Source organism: Tenrec ecaudatus, chromosome 1 (assembly GCF_050624435.1).
Source record: "Tenrec ecaudatus isolate mTenEca1 chromosome 1, mTenEca1.hap1, whole genome shotgun sequence".
NCBI classification, from domain to species: domain Eukaryota; kingdom Metazoa; phylum Chordata; class Mammalia; order Afrosoricida; family Tenrecidae; genus Tenrec; species Tenrec ecaudatus.
Window position 1 is genome coordinate 116,207,798 of NC_134530.1, and position 16,232 is coordinate 116,224,029.

At 43.2% G+C, this 16,232-nt stretch overlaps 1 protein-coding gene across 2 annotated transcripts in view; it reads right to left on the reverse strand.

Moving 5' to 3' along the window:
* The window catches only part of MCOLN3 (mucolipin TRP cation channel 3), a 30,341-nt gene extending 15,420 nt beyond the window's left edge, over positions 1 to 14,921 (reverse strand). Inside the window, exons 1-6 of one of the 2 annotated variants that reach the window (XM_075540172.1) lie at positions 14,694 to 14,921; positions 12,686 to 12,853; positions 8,134 to 8,287; positions 5,536 to 5,620; positions 5,366 to 5,462; positions 201 to 300 (exon numbers count right to left, since the gene is read on the reverse strand). In XM_075540172.1, coding sequence (XP_075396287.1) covers positions 201 to 300; positions 5,366 to 5,462; positions 5,536 to 5,620; positions 8,134 to 8,287; positions 12,686 to 12,853; positions 14,694 to 14,921 — 832 coding nt within the window. The remainder of the gene's footprint in view (positions 1 to 200; positions 301 to 5,365; positions 5,463 to 5,535; positions 5,621 to 8,133; positions 8,288 to 12,685; positions 12,854 to 14,693) is intronic. The other variant, XM_075540176.1, reaches the window with a different exon arrangement.
* Positions 14,922 to 16,232: the final 1,311 nt, after the last annotated feature.

Consider the following 16,232-nt stretch of genomic DNA (forward strand, 5'->3'; position numbering starts at 1 on the left):
AGGCAAGTGGAGACACATGGAAAAGTTATCTCAATAATAAATTGTACACTACCTGGGACATGGGCTGTCTGCAATGACGTTATCTACCTGCAAAGAATTAGGGACTTGAGAGTGGCCTGCGTCTTCCCCTGGAAGCTGCACAAACCCTGTGGGTAGTCATTTCATAATCACTCTGAAAACCAGGCAGGCTGACCACTTACTTGATCCAGATACGTGCCAGTCTTTGCATTCTCTGATAGCAATGTCATTGTCTAAACTTATTTTAATTCTTCCACTGTGAGCCTTGTTGTCAAATGTTATCTGTGAAGAACAGAAAATATGCTTTGTTTGGTGTTTTAAAGTATAAATTGTCTTGAAACTTGAACTAAAAACAACCCTTTCCAGGAGACAGAAGACCCAGATTCTTCGCCCTGCCTGCGAGGTGTCCTTTATTGCTCTGTAAAATGAGAGGACTGAGCTAGATCGGCTGTCGAGACAATTTCACCTCTAGAACCTCATGTTTCCTAGACTAGTACTCAAAGCTGGTCAACTTATAAAACAAGAGTACTTTCCACTGCTCACCATGCTCACCACCGCGAGCTGTCCTTCTGAGATGGCAAGAGCTGGCACTACAGTGCTTTCCCCCAGTTCCCAGCAGGGCCCCGGCTGGGAACAGACGCTTAGTGGCTCTGCAATTCTTAGTGCACGGATGCATCATTTCATTCTGGGGTTGACCTTCATTCTGGGCTTAGAGTTCTGAGTCACACAGTGCAGTACCACTTGAATTACAAAAGGCACTGGTAACAGGAGCCAAACATCATACCTTGCTTTAAGGATAAACACTTCAGGGCATCAAAAGGGCTGCTCTGTTGCTTTGCCAGGTACCAAGCAGGACAAAGCTATTTCAGGGCTCCTTCCGTTGTCCTTCTACTGCCCTTGCCTGCCATTCTCCCTCACCTTTCCCCACCCAGCCACAGGGAAGGCAAGGCAAGGCAAGAAACCCGGTCTATTTTCTTTCTGCCTCCTCTCCCAGCTTGGGAAGCAGAGCATGCTCAGCATCCTATCATGCCTGATTACTGACCAACTTTTAAAACGTTAATGTTAATGTGTATTTTAAGAAACTGTCCTGACCATCAAATGCATGTCCAGTAACCCCATTAATTATTCCAAAACATGGTAGTTGGTTTCTAAATCAGTTAATTCTGTCAAAGGTTCATTAGCCTAGACAAAGTTATTTTATTTTTGCAGTTGCTCAAAATTTTATTTTGCGTGGATCCACGATCAGTACCCACAAAAGCAGCAGTCAGGGATTCAAACAGCTTAGTACAGTAGACAAATCCCTGTAGAATCTCTCTCTTTTTAAAATTTGTAACAGTTTTTAACAGTTTTATTGGCATATAATTTATGTACCATTTATGTAGTCAAACATGTTTAAAAGAGTTGTATAAATCCTGCCATAATCCCATGAAACTATTAATCCACTGCCTTTATACATTTATCTATTCAGGATTCCATATAAAGAAAAATGTACAAAAATAAAAAGCAAACAGGAAAAAAACGCCAACAACAAAGAGAACAAAATAAAGCAAAGAAAAAAAACAAAGTTGAAAAGGTAACAGAAAATTAAAAAACGAACACAAATTTAAAACGGGTGAAAAGGGAGAAAACTTCTAAGGGATTGTACTTTAGCCTAACTACATCTGCATTAGCCCCGCCCCCCTCCCAACGCACTCTGTCTGATAGCGAGGCTATTCCGGGCCTGGGCAATGGTCAGAAGAGATTCACTGGAGACGTAAACCATGTGGGCACCCGGCAAATGGATTTTGGGTTTTCGTTGTTATCCAGAGCCCTCTGCAAACTGTGTGCTCAGAATTTAATCTCCAATCCTTCTAATCTTTCTCCAGTCTTGGGTTTTATTCTTTACAGTCCTTAGATTATACAGGCTGGTGTGCTTCATCCTTGTGGACTAAGCTATCGCTTCACTTAGTTGACTGCTTAGTTTGAGAAAAGCCTTTAAGACCCCAAACGCTATTCTTTCTACTAGCCAGGCACCATCTAATGTCCTCACCACCCTTAGCTATCACACCGTTCAGTTTAAAATGTCTAATATAGTTTAGCACCAATTTGTTATTATGCAAACTTTTGGGCCGTTAAAGTGGTCACAAAGAACAAGCAGAAAGGGAAAGAATTAAACTGAGATGCCAGAACATAACATGGGTCTTATAGTTCATAGCATCATGTGTCTTCCAGTGACTGCTAGTTTAACTCACTGGCCCAAGGGGTTTGAGCATTCTGTGTATAGCAGGTACTGTTCTAGGTGTTGGGGATATAACAGAAATAAATCTGCAGAAATCTTTTCTCCCAGGGAGCACAAGCAATCCTGGCAAAAAGAAGGACTCTTTTTTGGCTATGAATGTTTACTCTTGCTCAACTTCTCTGCGCCCAAACCCAAATCTACCATTACTGATAGGGAATTGCCCAGCACCCCCATAGAGTTTGCAAGGTGCTAGAACAATCAAACCAAGCATGATAGAGGACTCTGTTAACTGAAGTACGGCCACGCCTTACTTATCCGCTATCTTGTTCTCTGATAGTCTGTCTTTATAACAATAGTAATATATATACATATGTGTATAACTATCTGACAATTTTGAGCATTTATAATATACGACTAGCAGTAACACGGTGTAAAGTGAGGATTTGGTAATAGGTCAACCTGCCTGGGCCATGGTCCTCAGGGGGTTGGTGGCAATGCACTGATGTAAGTTGGGAGTTACATAATGATATAGACATACTGCATTTTGTGATCTATTGTAATCATCGCCCATTTTGCATAAGACCTCTTCTGAATAATGACTTGGTCTATAGGAGCCAACCATGGCAATAAGTGAGGAGTGGTGTACTTTACAATGACTGTACTATGCAGATGGGAAGAGCTGGTGAGACAGATGAAAAACTGAGGATTGAAACAAATAGTTTTCACAAATAGTTTTCATAGCTACTACCTAGCAAACCAACACAAATCTAGATTTGTCTGATTCCAAAGTCTATAGGAAAATTTCATTTTCTTTTAATTATATTTTCTACAAATATTGTGAAGTCCCTACATATTTCATATCAGCTTTATTCTACCTTAGTTGTTGTTTCCTTACGACAATGAATGGCTTTCATTATGGGACCACTTTAAAAAAAATCATTTTATTGGGGGCTCCTGAAACTCTTATCACAATCCATATATACATCAATTGTGTAAAGCACCTTTGTATATTCATTGCCCTCATCATTCTCAAAACATTTGCTTTTCACTTAAGCCCTTGGCATCATCTCCTCATTTTTCCTCCTCCCTCTCCCCTCCCCCCGCCGCATGAAGCCTTGATAATTTATTAATTATAATTTTGTCTTATCTTACACTGTCTGACGTCTCCCTTCACCCACTTTTTTGTTGTCCATCCCCAAGGGAGGAGGTTATATGTAGATCCCTCTAATCGGTTCCCCCTTTATACTCCACCCTCCCAGTATCACCACTCTCACCAATGGTCCTGAAAGGATCATCCGCCCTGGATTCCCTGTGTTTCCAGTTCTTATCTGTTCCAGTGTACATCCTTTGGTCTTACCAGATTTGTAAGGTAGAATTGGGATCATGATAGTTGGGGGGGAGAGGGGGAAGCATTTAGGTACTAGAGGAAAGTTGTATGTTTCATCGTTGCTACCCTGCACCCTGACTGGACCTTCTCCCTCCCATGACCCTTCCCTCAGGGGATGTCCAATTGCCTACAGATGGGTTTGGGTCCCCACTCCACACTCCCCCTCATTCAAAATGATATGATTTTTTGTATGAGGCAACTTTTGTAGGATTTATTCTCTATAGTCCTGAGCGGTCCACTGCTCAATCCACAATACAGAGGAATAGCTTGCACTGGATCTACAGTAATGCTGAAAATGAATGGCATTTGGGTAACCATTCTTTGCGGTATGAAAAGATTAATAAAGTAGATCCTGTCTTGAATAAGCTTCTAATATAATGAAAATGTCTTTTAAAATTCTAAAATAAAGGAGGCAGTGGTATTAACACAAAAAAAAAAAACAGAAGGAGAAAGTAAAAGAAGCAAAACCTGAGAATTCAACACAGAATTCAAATGCAGAAAAGCATTTCTAACTGAAGAATCACAAAAGTTTCCATGGAGAAGGTAGTAGTTGAGCTAACTATGAAGGATTATAAAAATCCCAAACCATAACATTTCTGAAAACCAGGAGAGAGAAAATATATGAAACAGTAGATGAATACTCAATTTGAAAAAAAACAGGTAAGACTAACCATTCATAACTTATTAGATCAAAATGTGTTACTGAATTTAAAATCATTTTTAATCGTTTTACTAGGGGTTCATACAACTCTTATCACAATCCATACATACATCAATTGTGTAAAGCACATTTGTACATTCATTGCCCTCATCGTTCTCAAAACATTTATGCTCCACCTAAGCCCCTAGCATCAGCTCCTCATTTTTCCCCCTCCCTCTCTGCTCCCCACTAAAATAGTTTTATAGTCCCAGTGGTTTCTTTTCCTAATAAATGCTATGCTACATTATAAGAATATATTATACTGATATCTTTAATCACAATCTCTGAAAAGTTGACTTTCACAGCCAATAGCTGAGAATCATGGACATAGCTTTTTACACAAAGTACTGTATATACTTAAGTATGCGCCAAGTTTTTCAGCACACTTTTTATGCAGTTTGGGGGTGAGATTAGGTGCCTCGGCTGATATTCAGGTCGACTTATACTCGAGCATACACGGCACTTTTGAAGAGGTAGCCGGAATCTGGCTAACCGAAAGGTGAGTTGTATCTAATGCCAGCCTGCAAGTGGCCACACAGCACCAGGCTGCTGATGAGAAGGCACACGAGGACATCTGGTGCTCTCTTGCGGGCGTTCACAGCTCTATTTCCCACTAGAATAAGAACTCAGGCGTGATCGGCTATCTAGAGAGGGGGGAACAAAGAAGGCACTGTCACCAATGCCCAAGGCTCGTAACAAGAGCCGAAGGCAAAGATCTTCAGCAGGGAGACACACACTCTGCAAAGGTGCAGCCACCCACCAGCCTCAGCCCTCTGTTTCTTTGGTATCTGATCACCTACTCTGCCAGGTGCGGTTCTTCGTTCTGGAAACACAGAACCAAGTGAGTGAACAAGACCAGGTCGCTGCCGCCTTAGAACTCACACTGAGGTGCAGAAGACACATAGCAAGACACAACCGGCACTGTCAGTGTTCCACGGGAAGGGTCCTATCAACTTGGTCACACATGAATACAGGTATCGGAAACACAGACTTAGGGAAGGTAGGTTTTACTCGGACCAACTGTCGCTTAGCCCTCACTTACGGTGAGAGTAAAGTCGTAGCAGTCGGGGAGTTCATGATGGCGCACTGTCTGCAGGTTAATGGCCTTCAGGTTAAATTGCAGCTCCACCGTGAGGAGTCTAGAAAACAGCGGGCGTTCAGCGCGGTGCAGAGGCACGCAGGAACGAGCGACACTCCCGCCGCTTCCCTCACCTGTGGAAGTCCAGCGTGAAGTTGAGCTTATTGTCCTCCGGGGTTCCAGGGTGAAAGGGCTCATCGGGCTCGACAAAGAAGCATTCTGCCATACACAGGAGGAGAGTGAGGACACATGATCTCATGCTTAAAAGAAATAAGCAATACTGCATTTTGAAAAGACAATATACCCTTTAAGACAAGACCCTCAGGTGTTTTGTTTTTGCTTTTTCCTGAAATACAGATTCTTAAAGCTAGACATCATTGTCATTTGACTAGAGACTTCATTGTGTTTCAAACATCCTGCCATCGAGTCAAATTCAGATTCATAAGGAGCCAGTAGGACCTAGTAGAACTGCCCCTGTGGGTTTCTGATACTAAATCTTGATGAGGCCAGAGAGCATCATGCTTCACCCAGGGAGTGGCTCGTGAGTTACAACTGCTGACCACGCCGTTAGCAAGGCCAGTTTGTAACTCACTGCACCACCAATTTGTGACGTGGATGAGGGTAGAAAACAATTTGAACGCTCTCACTGGAGTTCCATTGAGCAGATCTGTCTTCCTGGCTTTGTAAGCTTACGTGAACACCGAGTCTCTGCCTCGCGCCCGTATGCCCTAAGCATGATATTTAAAACATGTGCAGTGTCCAAGATAAGATTTACTAAGTAGTTTAAAGAAACAAGTATTCTAAAATATTATGTGTTGCCGGTTTTATCTCAATAGGCACTTAAAAAATAGGGAATCAGTATTGTTGGAGATTTTTCACTTTAATCCTTTCTGATTCCTCTCCAAACAAAACCAGTGCTTATTCTTAAAAGTATCTAAAAGCTTGATTTTGAACTCTCCCTCCTAAGGTAAACTTTACCAATTAGAATTTCCTTAATAAGGAAAGAAATCACTTGTCGACATTCTGTGGTATTTTAAATGTGGGTGTCATTCCTTCCGCAGCTGACCACCAAAGACAGGCGTACTGCAGAGCTTAGTGTGACTTGACATCTACACTAAAAAGTTGACTTGGAAGCCAAAGTGGACTAACAGGCTCATCCAACAAGAGAGCGATGGAATGCTGGGGCAGCGCCGACTCTGGGGCCAGAGAGCTAATTCTCACTAGCTCTGCTCTGACCAGACCACTTAGTGTTCTGAGCTACACTTTCTCCATCTGTCAAATCGGGGTCGTAATCCAGCTGACCCCGTGGTGGGGTTTTTCCTGTGTGAGGATTTATGCATTAAAGAACTTGGGCCAGTTCCTGGCAGACAACTCTTACATAATTCTTACTACGGAGTCAAGTCTTGGAAACCCAAAAGAGAAGTTCTATTCTGCCCTGCAGTGTCACTCAGAGTTGGAATCGCTTGATGACAATGAGCCCTTTTTTCCTTCCTTTCTTCTGTTATTTGTGGTGTCATGGAAGGGAGCTCTGGTGGCATAGTGGTTATGCATTTGGCTGCTAACTGCAAGGTCAACAGTTCAAAACCACCAGCAGAGCCCTAGTGGTGCAGTGGGTCACAAGGTCAGCAGCAGGAGGCCGCCAACTGCTTCTCAGAAGAAAGATGGGACTTTGCTCGCCTATAAAGATTTATAACCCCACAAGCCCACACGGGCAGTTCTACCATAGTCTATAGAAGCGGTTCTCAACCCGTGTGTCATGGCCCCTTTGAGGGTCGAACGACCCTTTCACAGGGGTCTCCCAGTTCCTAACAGTAGTAAAATCACAGTTATGAAGTAGCAACGAAAATAATTGTATGGTTGGAGGGGTCACCACAACATGAGGAACTGTATGAAAGGGTCACGGCGTTAGGAAGGTGGAGAGCCACTGTTCTGGAGGGCTTCTATGAGGTGGATTGTAGTCCAGGTCAGTGATTTTTGTCTTTTTATGCCCTAGTAAACACCAAAACCAAACTCACTGCCACCGAATCAATTTTGACTCATAGCAATCCTAGAGAGCAGCATAGAACAGGCCCTTTGCCTGTCCCAGGTTGTCAATCTTTATGGGAGGAGAACGCCTCCTCTTTCTCCTGGGAAGCGGCTGGTGGGCTCCAACCACTGACCTTGTGATTAACAGTCCCATGTGAAATCCATGTCACCACTCAAAAAAACTCACTGGCACTCAGTCATGGCCACCCTGTAGGACAGGGTAGAATTGGCCTTGTGGGTTTCCTAGACTGCAACTCTTTCCAGGAGTAGAAAACCTCGTCTTTCTTCTGGGGAGCAACTGGTGGTTTTAAACTGCTGACTTTGTGGTTAGCAGCCAAAGAGTAACTACGCAATGCCACTGAGCTCCCTTCTACTACACCACAAATGCCCGGAAAAAGAAAAAGTTCACGGCCATCCAGTGATTCTGATTCATAGTGATCCTGCAGGACAGACAGGAATGTTTCTTTGGTTTCTGAAACTTGACATCTTGAGGAGAGCAGAGAGCCTCATCTTTCTCCCACGGGGCAGCTGGCGGGTTTGAAATGCTGACCCTGTGGTTAGAAACTCAGTGCACAGCCCACTATGCCACTAGGGCTCCCCGCCACATACAGCATGGAATAAGCCAATGCCCTTAGAGAAGAAATGATTCATTTTAAGTATAAATCAAGACATGCAAAGACATGGAGCTGTAGGTAATAGAACATCACCAGTTTTGATTTCTGGGTCAATGTCAAAGGTGTCATTCCCGGGACAGATGTTTCCTTGCTTGTAAAAGTGCTGACAGATGGCCATGGCCGATTGCTCGGTCCCCTTGTTCTCGTACGCGTGATTCCCAACGGAGATGTTGCGCAGCTGCAGGTACTTGAGTCAGCGAGAGAAACAGAAAGTGGGAACACCAGCCCAGGTGAAAATGAAGCCACAATTACCCTCCTTCCCACCTCTGAAAGGACCATGGAGACTCCTCTGAATGGACCATGGTATGCACAGATTGAGTGGAATGCTACCCTGCCCCTTGAGGACACATGCAAGTGGAAGCAACATCAATTCCGGAACTGTGAAACCTGTGAGAGCAGGAACTTGACCATATGCCTTTTGTGTGTGTGGGTGGGAGGTGGGGGGGGGAGGGTCTCTCAAGTTTTCTGGCTTTGACACTTTTACCACTTTTCTGTCGTTCTCTATTGGTGGGAAAATTATTTGTATCTTCCCTCTCTGCCAGGTTCTGAGGACTTTACTGGCTATGAAGCATGTTGTTGTTAACAGTTCTCGGGTCAGTGCCAGCTCGTGGCCCCCCGGGTGTACACAGAAGAATGTGCTCCGCAGGGTTGTCCAGAAACCACCCACCCAGTCTGTCTTCTGAGGAGCCTCTGAAACCAGTGCCAGTGAGGGACTCTGATCTTAGAGACCTGACGTGGGTTTCTGAAACTAACTCCTTCCATAGAACGCCTCATCTTGCTCCCCTGCGGCAGCTGGTGGTTTCAAACTGCAAACTGTTGGGTTATCAACCCAACTCATAACCCACTCGCCACCAGGGCTCCTTGAGGAGCCTGTAGATGGCCTCAGACAGAACATCTTTGGGCTAGTAGTTGAACACTTAACCATCTGTGCCACTCAGGATTGCTGATGTGAAATTTTTACCTAGATAAAAACCATTTTACTCCAGATTAAAACCAGTTTCAGTCCACCTCACACTTACACTCAGAGTAAATGCTCTTTGCAAAAGGCTGAGAGGGCTGGTAAATTGGAGTTCTGTAATCAAGTCTCATTTCTGTGACGTTGGGCAAGTCACACACTGAACTTCATTCAAGTTCCTCTTTACAAAATTCAAAGATTAAACCATATCATCTCTGAAGGCCTTTCTTACTTGTAAATAACTAAGTCCAGGGACTGACTCTCACTGTCAGTGTGGGCACAAATTATATTTACCTTTAAACTATTTCTTGTGGTGTTTTATTTTAATACTGTAATATAAGAAGCGGAAACAATTGCCTCAGCAACCCTCGTACTTGGCAGAAAGGTGAAAAACAAACCGTGGCCAGACATCTGTGCTCCAATGTCTATCACAGCACAGTTCACAATTGCAAGGAGTTGTAAACAGCCCAAATTTCCATCAATGGAAAAGTGCATTAAAAAACTGTGGTACATACATTCAGTGGAGTACTATGCATCCCTAAAAAGCAGTGATGAATGCAAGAAGCACATTGCTGCATGGGAAGAACTGGAGGAAATTGTGCTAAGCGAAGTAAGTCAAGTACAAAATCACAAGTACAACATGAGTCCACTGAGGTAAGCTTAAAAATGTAAAAGGGGCATAGAGGAAAAGCTACTGTATACATATATTTCTGGGGTGAGGTCCAGGTACTATGGCAGGGGCCAGACCCAATCCAGGGATACAAATGGCAGCCAACTAAAAAGGAGGGGGAAAGAAAGAAAAGAACACAGGTAGCAGAGGAACCGAGAACTAACTCACCCAAGGTGGGGGGGGGTTATTGTTTATATCTCCACAGGAGAGAGAAAGAGACCACACCTCAACCTGGTGCACCAAGACGTGAATACAACAATCCGGCAGAAGCAGGAAACCAATAGAGAGGTCTGCGGGGTTGACCCCAATCCCAACTCCATGGACACCCCCCACCCTCTCAGAAGAATCTACTTCAGAGGCCAGCACTGAAGCTACAGCTCAGGGAGAGGGGCGCGCCTGATCAGAGCACACGGGAGCAGATGACGAGAGAAGGAGAGAGTGGAACAACATCCTGGCCCACCAAGCTCCGAGGATGATATTCCTGCTCAGAGCGTCCAATGCACACAGAGGACCATGGGGCCGGCCCCACCACGAGACATGACGTCCCTCACTGATCCATAGCACTACAAAGGACCACACTGGAGGCACAATGTGGGAATTGTGCCTGATCTGACCCCATCACACTGGGGCAAATGCTAAGGGTCTGCAACAAAGCCGCAAGGAGAACAAAGCAATGAAGTCCCATGGAATACCAAAAATAGAATTTGGGCCAGTGTGTGGCACCCCATCAGACTCTACCAAAAACACTCCTAAAGGTCAACAAACAGACCTGGAACTATTTATAGAGTTTTCTTTTTCTGCCCTTGGGTTTTCATCGCTGTTGTTTTGTTTTCTTTTGTAGTTTTGTTTTTCTCTGTCTTGATTTTATGTTTATTATTGTCTCTACATGTCTATCTAGATAAGATAGGTGGGATAAACAATCCAGAGGAGAAAACAATGGACCGACGGTTCTGGGGAGACATGGGAGAGTGGGGAGGCAGGGGAAAGGAAGTGGGTGTTAACAAACCCAGAGACAAGGGAACAACAAGTGATCTAAAATTGATGGTGGAGGGTGTAGGATGCCTGGTGGTGCTTGATCAAGAGCAATGTAACTGAGAGGAATTCCTGAAACCCAAATGAAGGCCGAACATGATAGTGGGACAAGAGGAAAATAAAAGGAAATAGAGGAAGAACTAAAAGACAAAGGGCCTTTATAGAGGTCTAAATACAGCATGTACATATGCAAATATATTCATAATGATAGGAAAATAGATCTATGTACATATATTTATAGGTTAAGTACTAAGGTAGCAGATGAACAACGGGCCTCTACTCAAGTACTCCCTCAATGCAAGAACACTTGTTCTAATAACTTAGCATTCCATGATGCTCAGCTTCTCAACACGATCACTGAAGACAAATATGTGCATAAGCAAATGTGGTGAAGAAAGCTGATGGTGCCTAGCTATCAAAAGATATAGCGTCTGGGGTCTTAAAGACTTGAAGATAAACAAGTGGCCATCTATCTGAGAAGCAACAAAGGCCACATGAAAAAAGCACACTAACCTGTGTGATCATGAGGTGTCCATGGGATCAAGTATGAGGCATCAAAGATCCAGAACAAAAAAGCATATCATTGTGAATGGGGGGGAGTGTGGAGTGGAGAACCAAAGCCCATCATAGACCATTGGACATACCCTTTCAGAAGGGTCACAAGGAAGAGACGAGCAAGTTAGAGTGCAGTATAGCACTGATGAAACTTACAACTTTCCTCTAGTTCTTTAATGCTTCCTCCTCAACCACTATCATGACCCCAACCCTACCTTACAAATCTACCTAGACCAGAGTATGTACACGGGTACAGATAAGCTCTGGAAACACAGGGAATCCAGGACAGATAAAACCCCTCAGGACCAATATTGAGAGTAGCCATACCAAGAGAGTAAGGGGAAGGTGGGGTTGAAGGGGGGAACCAATCGCAATGATCTAACATAACCCCCAATTAACTTCTTAGATACTAGGATGAGGAGACTGCATACATGTCACCCAGAACATAAAAATCTGGTATGCATGCCAAACTGAGCCGGCATGCCAAAAAACACTTTGAAGATTGGATTTATACCTAACAACAACAACAGAGACAAATAAAGAACTTAATCTTTACTTCTTACCTTTACTCACCAGTCACAAACAAGCAACCAAAATTGATTCAGAGTAACTTTACAGAAAGGCGATGTGTTTAAAACAGGTTTATCATCTTGATAAAGTAGTGTTTATAACAAAACAGAGATTAAAACTCAGTATAGGAATTTGACAAACCTGTATGAGCCTACCTTATATTTCTGAGACAATTTGTCAATGTAACAATAAAATCATTGTCATATATGACATAAAGGTATAATTGAGTTTTAAAATGAATGTTCAAGTCATGCTTGCTGTATTCTCTCTACAATGTTAATACTCTCATTACTTACTAGAGCTCCTGCGAGAAACGTAATGACTATTTACAACCCGGGACATGGTTAGTGATTCCAAATCTTTGAGGCTATTATTCCAAAGCATAGTTCCCATCCTTTGAATAATTCTTCAAAGTTTCTATCTCTGTCTCAAAGGCTTTTCTCAATTTCTAGTTTGGTCGAAGCTTGTTAGCAACACTTAAAAAATGTTTTCATGCTTCTATACATAAATCAGGAGCCCTGGTGGTGTAGCGGGTTACAAGTTGGGTTGCAATCCACAGGGTCAGCAGTTCCAAACCTCCAGACACTCGAAAGATGGGACTTTGTACTCCTGCGGATGGTTACCGCCTTAGAAACTCACAAGAGCAACTCTACCCTGTCTTGTGAGGCTGCTATGAGTCCGCATCGATTCAATGGCAATGTATTTGAGTTTATACACAAATCATTTATCAGTTACTACTATGCACTTTGCATTTCCCCCATCTGTTCTTTTTCCAAGGTAAAGAATACACAATCCTAGTTTACCTGATCCACTGCAAAGATGATCTGGTCGTACACATCTCTTTGCGTGTAGACGGCGTAAGTGTCATCCATTCGGTCCATGTAGCCCTTTAGGAAGAGGTGCTTGAATGCTATCGTGTTCTCTTCCTTGAAAGCTACCACCATCTGGTTACTTAGCCCAAAGAAGACCAGCTTGAAAGGGGAACAAGGGAGAGTGAACGGCAGTGAAGGAAAAGATCTCCATAAGCAATAACCAATGTGCTCCAGATCCAATGTAAAACTAACCTGGATCTATCCAACCACACATCACATTTTTGACAGTTATGAACTCATGTGTCCTTGAAGATAAGTTTCTAGTGTTAAAATAGAAAAATCAGTAAAATGCACACCTCCAACATTTACTTTAATGTATCATCCCACCGAAGACCTGGCTCCCATTTCAAAAGTGCATCATTTAGTTGTCAGGCATGCAGAAGAGCAAGATCATTTTCGCTGAAAGAATGGGAAGGGCTTCTTATGGAAAGAAGGATGGTAGGAACCCAGTTGTGTGTATAGAGCCAGGGCACCTTGAAGGAGCCCAGGAAAGGCTAGGAGGGTCAAGTGAAACGTACCACTTGAGGAGAGCACTGAGAATGTCGACAAAACTCCACGTGAAAAGTGGTGAGAGAGAGAACTATATGAGCAGACAACGGAAAGCAGGTAGTGCAATGGTTTGGGAGGCAAGAGGAGCTTAGGAGAAGGACACGAAGAAAGGTTTTGAAGTTGGTGGGCAATGAACCGTGAGAGATCCCAGGCCGGTTGATCAAACTACATTCCTAGGTCTCGTGACCAAAACTGTGCCAATAAGGCCAGAAATAGCAGCTCCCCTTTTAATTAAGGTCTGAACTCAAATATATTAACATGATGAATCCTTAATCTCCATGTGGGTTTGCCTGGAGAGTTCAGTTATTCGCGCGCACACACACACACACAAAGTTGTATTAGCTCACTGCTCGCACATTAAGTGAAGCCCTCTCCATCAATGGTGCAGTCTACGTGCCTCACCTTCTCTTCTCTCCTAAACCACCTCTCTGTCTCTTTCCGTCTCTATTTCCCTGCCCTTCTCTCACACACACTGTAAGTCTAGAAAGTGCATTCTAACTTAGATCCAAGGATAAGGCAGCGTGTCCGTGACACAGAAAGAGGGTACACTCTACCAGAACTTCCCTTATCACGATTTAATAAAAGGTAGGCCTCAACATCCCCATTTCACAGGGAGTGCCTAAGGCCCACAGAAGGTAAATAAATTTTGAGTCACGTTATTAAAAATTGCATAGTCAAAAACTAAACCTACTCCCTGCATCACCAGGGCACTTTGACCACACTGGGAAACACAGGTTTACCCTCTTAAAAGATCAAGGCATGTTCAAGAAGCGTGTGTATGTTGCAGGGATTGAATCTCAAGTCTACTCTTCTGGCTTCCTGTGACTGCTGGCTCATTTTCACTTCAGCCTTGCCATCTGGGCAATGGGGAAGGCGCTTTCTAGCTAAGATTCAACGTTAAATGAAACATGATGGCGCCTGGAAAATATTTAGCTTAGCCCAAAGCGAATACTCAAGCAGCATCTATTGCCACTGGATGTGGAAAATGCTCATGTTCAGCGAACCCGGGTTCTTCTCTCCTCGTGAGAAACTGTAGATAAACTTGTCATTGTTGTGAAGTACTGTGTGGCCAACAGCTAGCTGCCATGGCTGACTTAGAAGGCTTCAACCAAACTTCTCAACCAGTAGCATGATATTAAAATTTCTTTCCCCTCTTCCCCATCAACTAATTAGATAACATTTCTAAAATTATAACTTGGTGAAAGATGGAAAGGAGAAAAAACAAGACACAACAATGTCTTCTTTCACAGCTGGTAAAGAGAATATGTTTTAAGAGACTGTTCCTTATGGCTCGTTCTCCGTTGTGCAGACCATTAAAATACACAAACCCACAGACTTCCACGCTGTCATTAAAGGAAGACACCACCAACCGCGTGCCCAAGACGCTCACCTGGACTGTCACCATCACAATTTTTAGGATTTGGATGGCAAGTTTCCATGGTTTTCTACCTCGAGCCCAGAACTTCTCACAAGGGTTCATGAAGAAAAACTTGAGCTTTCTCCTCATCTGGTCTTCTAACAGAAGCTCTTCTGAGGCAGACGTATGCTGGTTAAAATTGCAGCGATTTTCCTCTTCGGGAGAGTGGCAGCTACTTATAACTCCCTCTGAATTTGCCATCTCTAGAGGGGACAAAAGGAGTTTGCATTCGGTGAGGAAAGGCACAAGCCTTCTTTGCGGTTGCAGGATAGTTGAAGAGTTCCAAATAAAAAAAGACAGGATTTCTGGTAAACACCACTGTTCTAGGTGCATTTTCGAAGTTGACGGGATAAATGAGAATGTAAGGCATCACTTTTCTCTTTGTTTCTGTTACTAAATGAATCTTCATTGTGATGAAAGTTATCAAATTCAAGGGCTGCTTCTAACAGTTAAAGATTATATGCATGTGTGTGTTATTATAGAATAGCATGTTCATGGGTTCTTGTTTGTTTTGTTTTCTGCTTCTGTGTTTAGTAATACCTATTACTCATTCAGCAATACATACAATTACAACAGAGGTTTTCGACTTGAAGGCCTGAACAGGAGCTTCAACAAGTTGGTGGACAGGGAAATCATCTGCAAAATATTATGGGTAGGTGGATATGGGCATTCCCCTAAACTAGACTAGAAGTTTCTTCATGATCAAAAAAAGGTTCCAAACCATTGAGTTAAAGGTCACCAAGTCAACTGGGCATCCCCTCACAGAAGGGTTGAGGGGAAGAGACGAGCCAGTCAGGGTGCAGTATAGTATAGTACGAATGGAACATACAACTTTCCTCTAGTTTTTTAATGCCCCCACCACTATCATAATCCCAATTCTACCTCACAAATCCGGCTAGATCAGAGCATGTACACGGGTACAGATATGAGCTGGAAACACAGGAAATCCAGGACAGATATACCGCTCAGGACCAATAATGACAGTGGAGAAACCAGGAGGAGAAGGTCAGGAAGAAAGGGGGAAACTGATCACAATGATCTACATATAGACCCCTCCCTGGGGGACAGACAACAGAAAAGTGGGTGAAGGGAGACATTGGACAGTAGAAGATATGACAAAATAATAATAATTTATAAATTATCAAGTGTTCATGAGGGAGGGAGGATGGGGGAGGGAAGGGAAAAATTAGGAACTGATACCAAGGGCTCAAGTAAAAAGAAAATGGTTTGGGAATGATGATGGCAACAAATGTACAAATTTTCTCGACAGAATGGATGGATGTATGGATTGTGATAAGAGCTGTGCAAACTCGCAATAAAATGATTTTTTAAAATAAAGGTGGCCAAGTATCGTGATTTGAGGACTAAAGTGCACCTGACCCAATAACCGTATACACACATGAAAGCTGGACAATGAATAAGAAAGATGAAGAAGAATGGATGCATTTGAATGAAGGAGCTGGAAAGAATATTGAAAGCAGCACAGACGGCTAAAAGAACAAACCAGTCTGT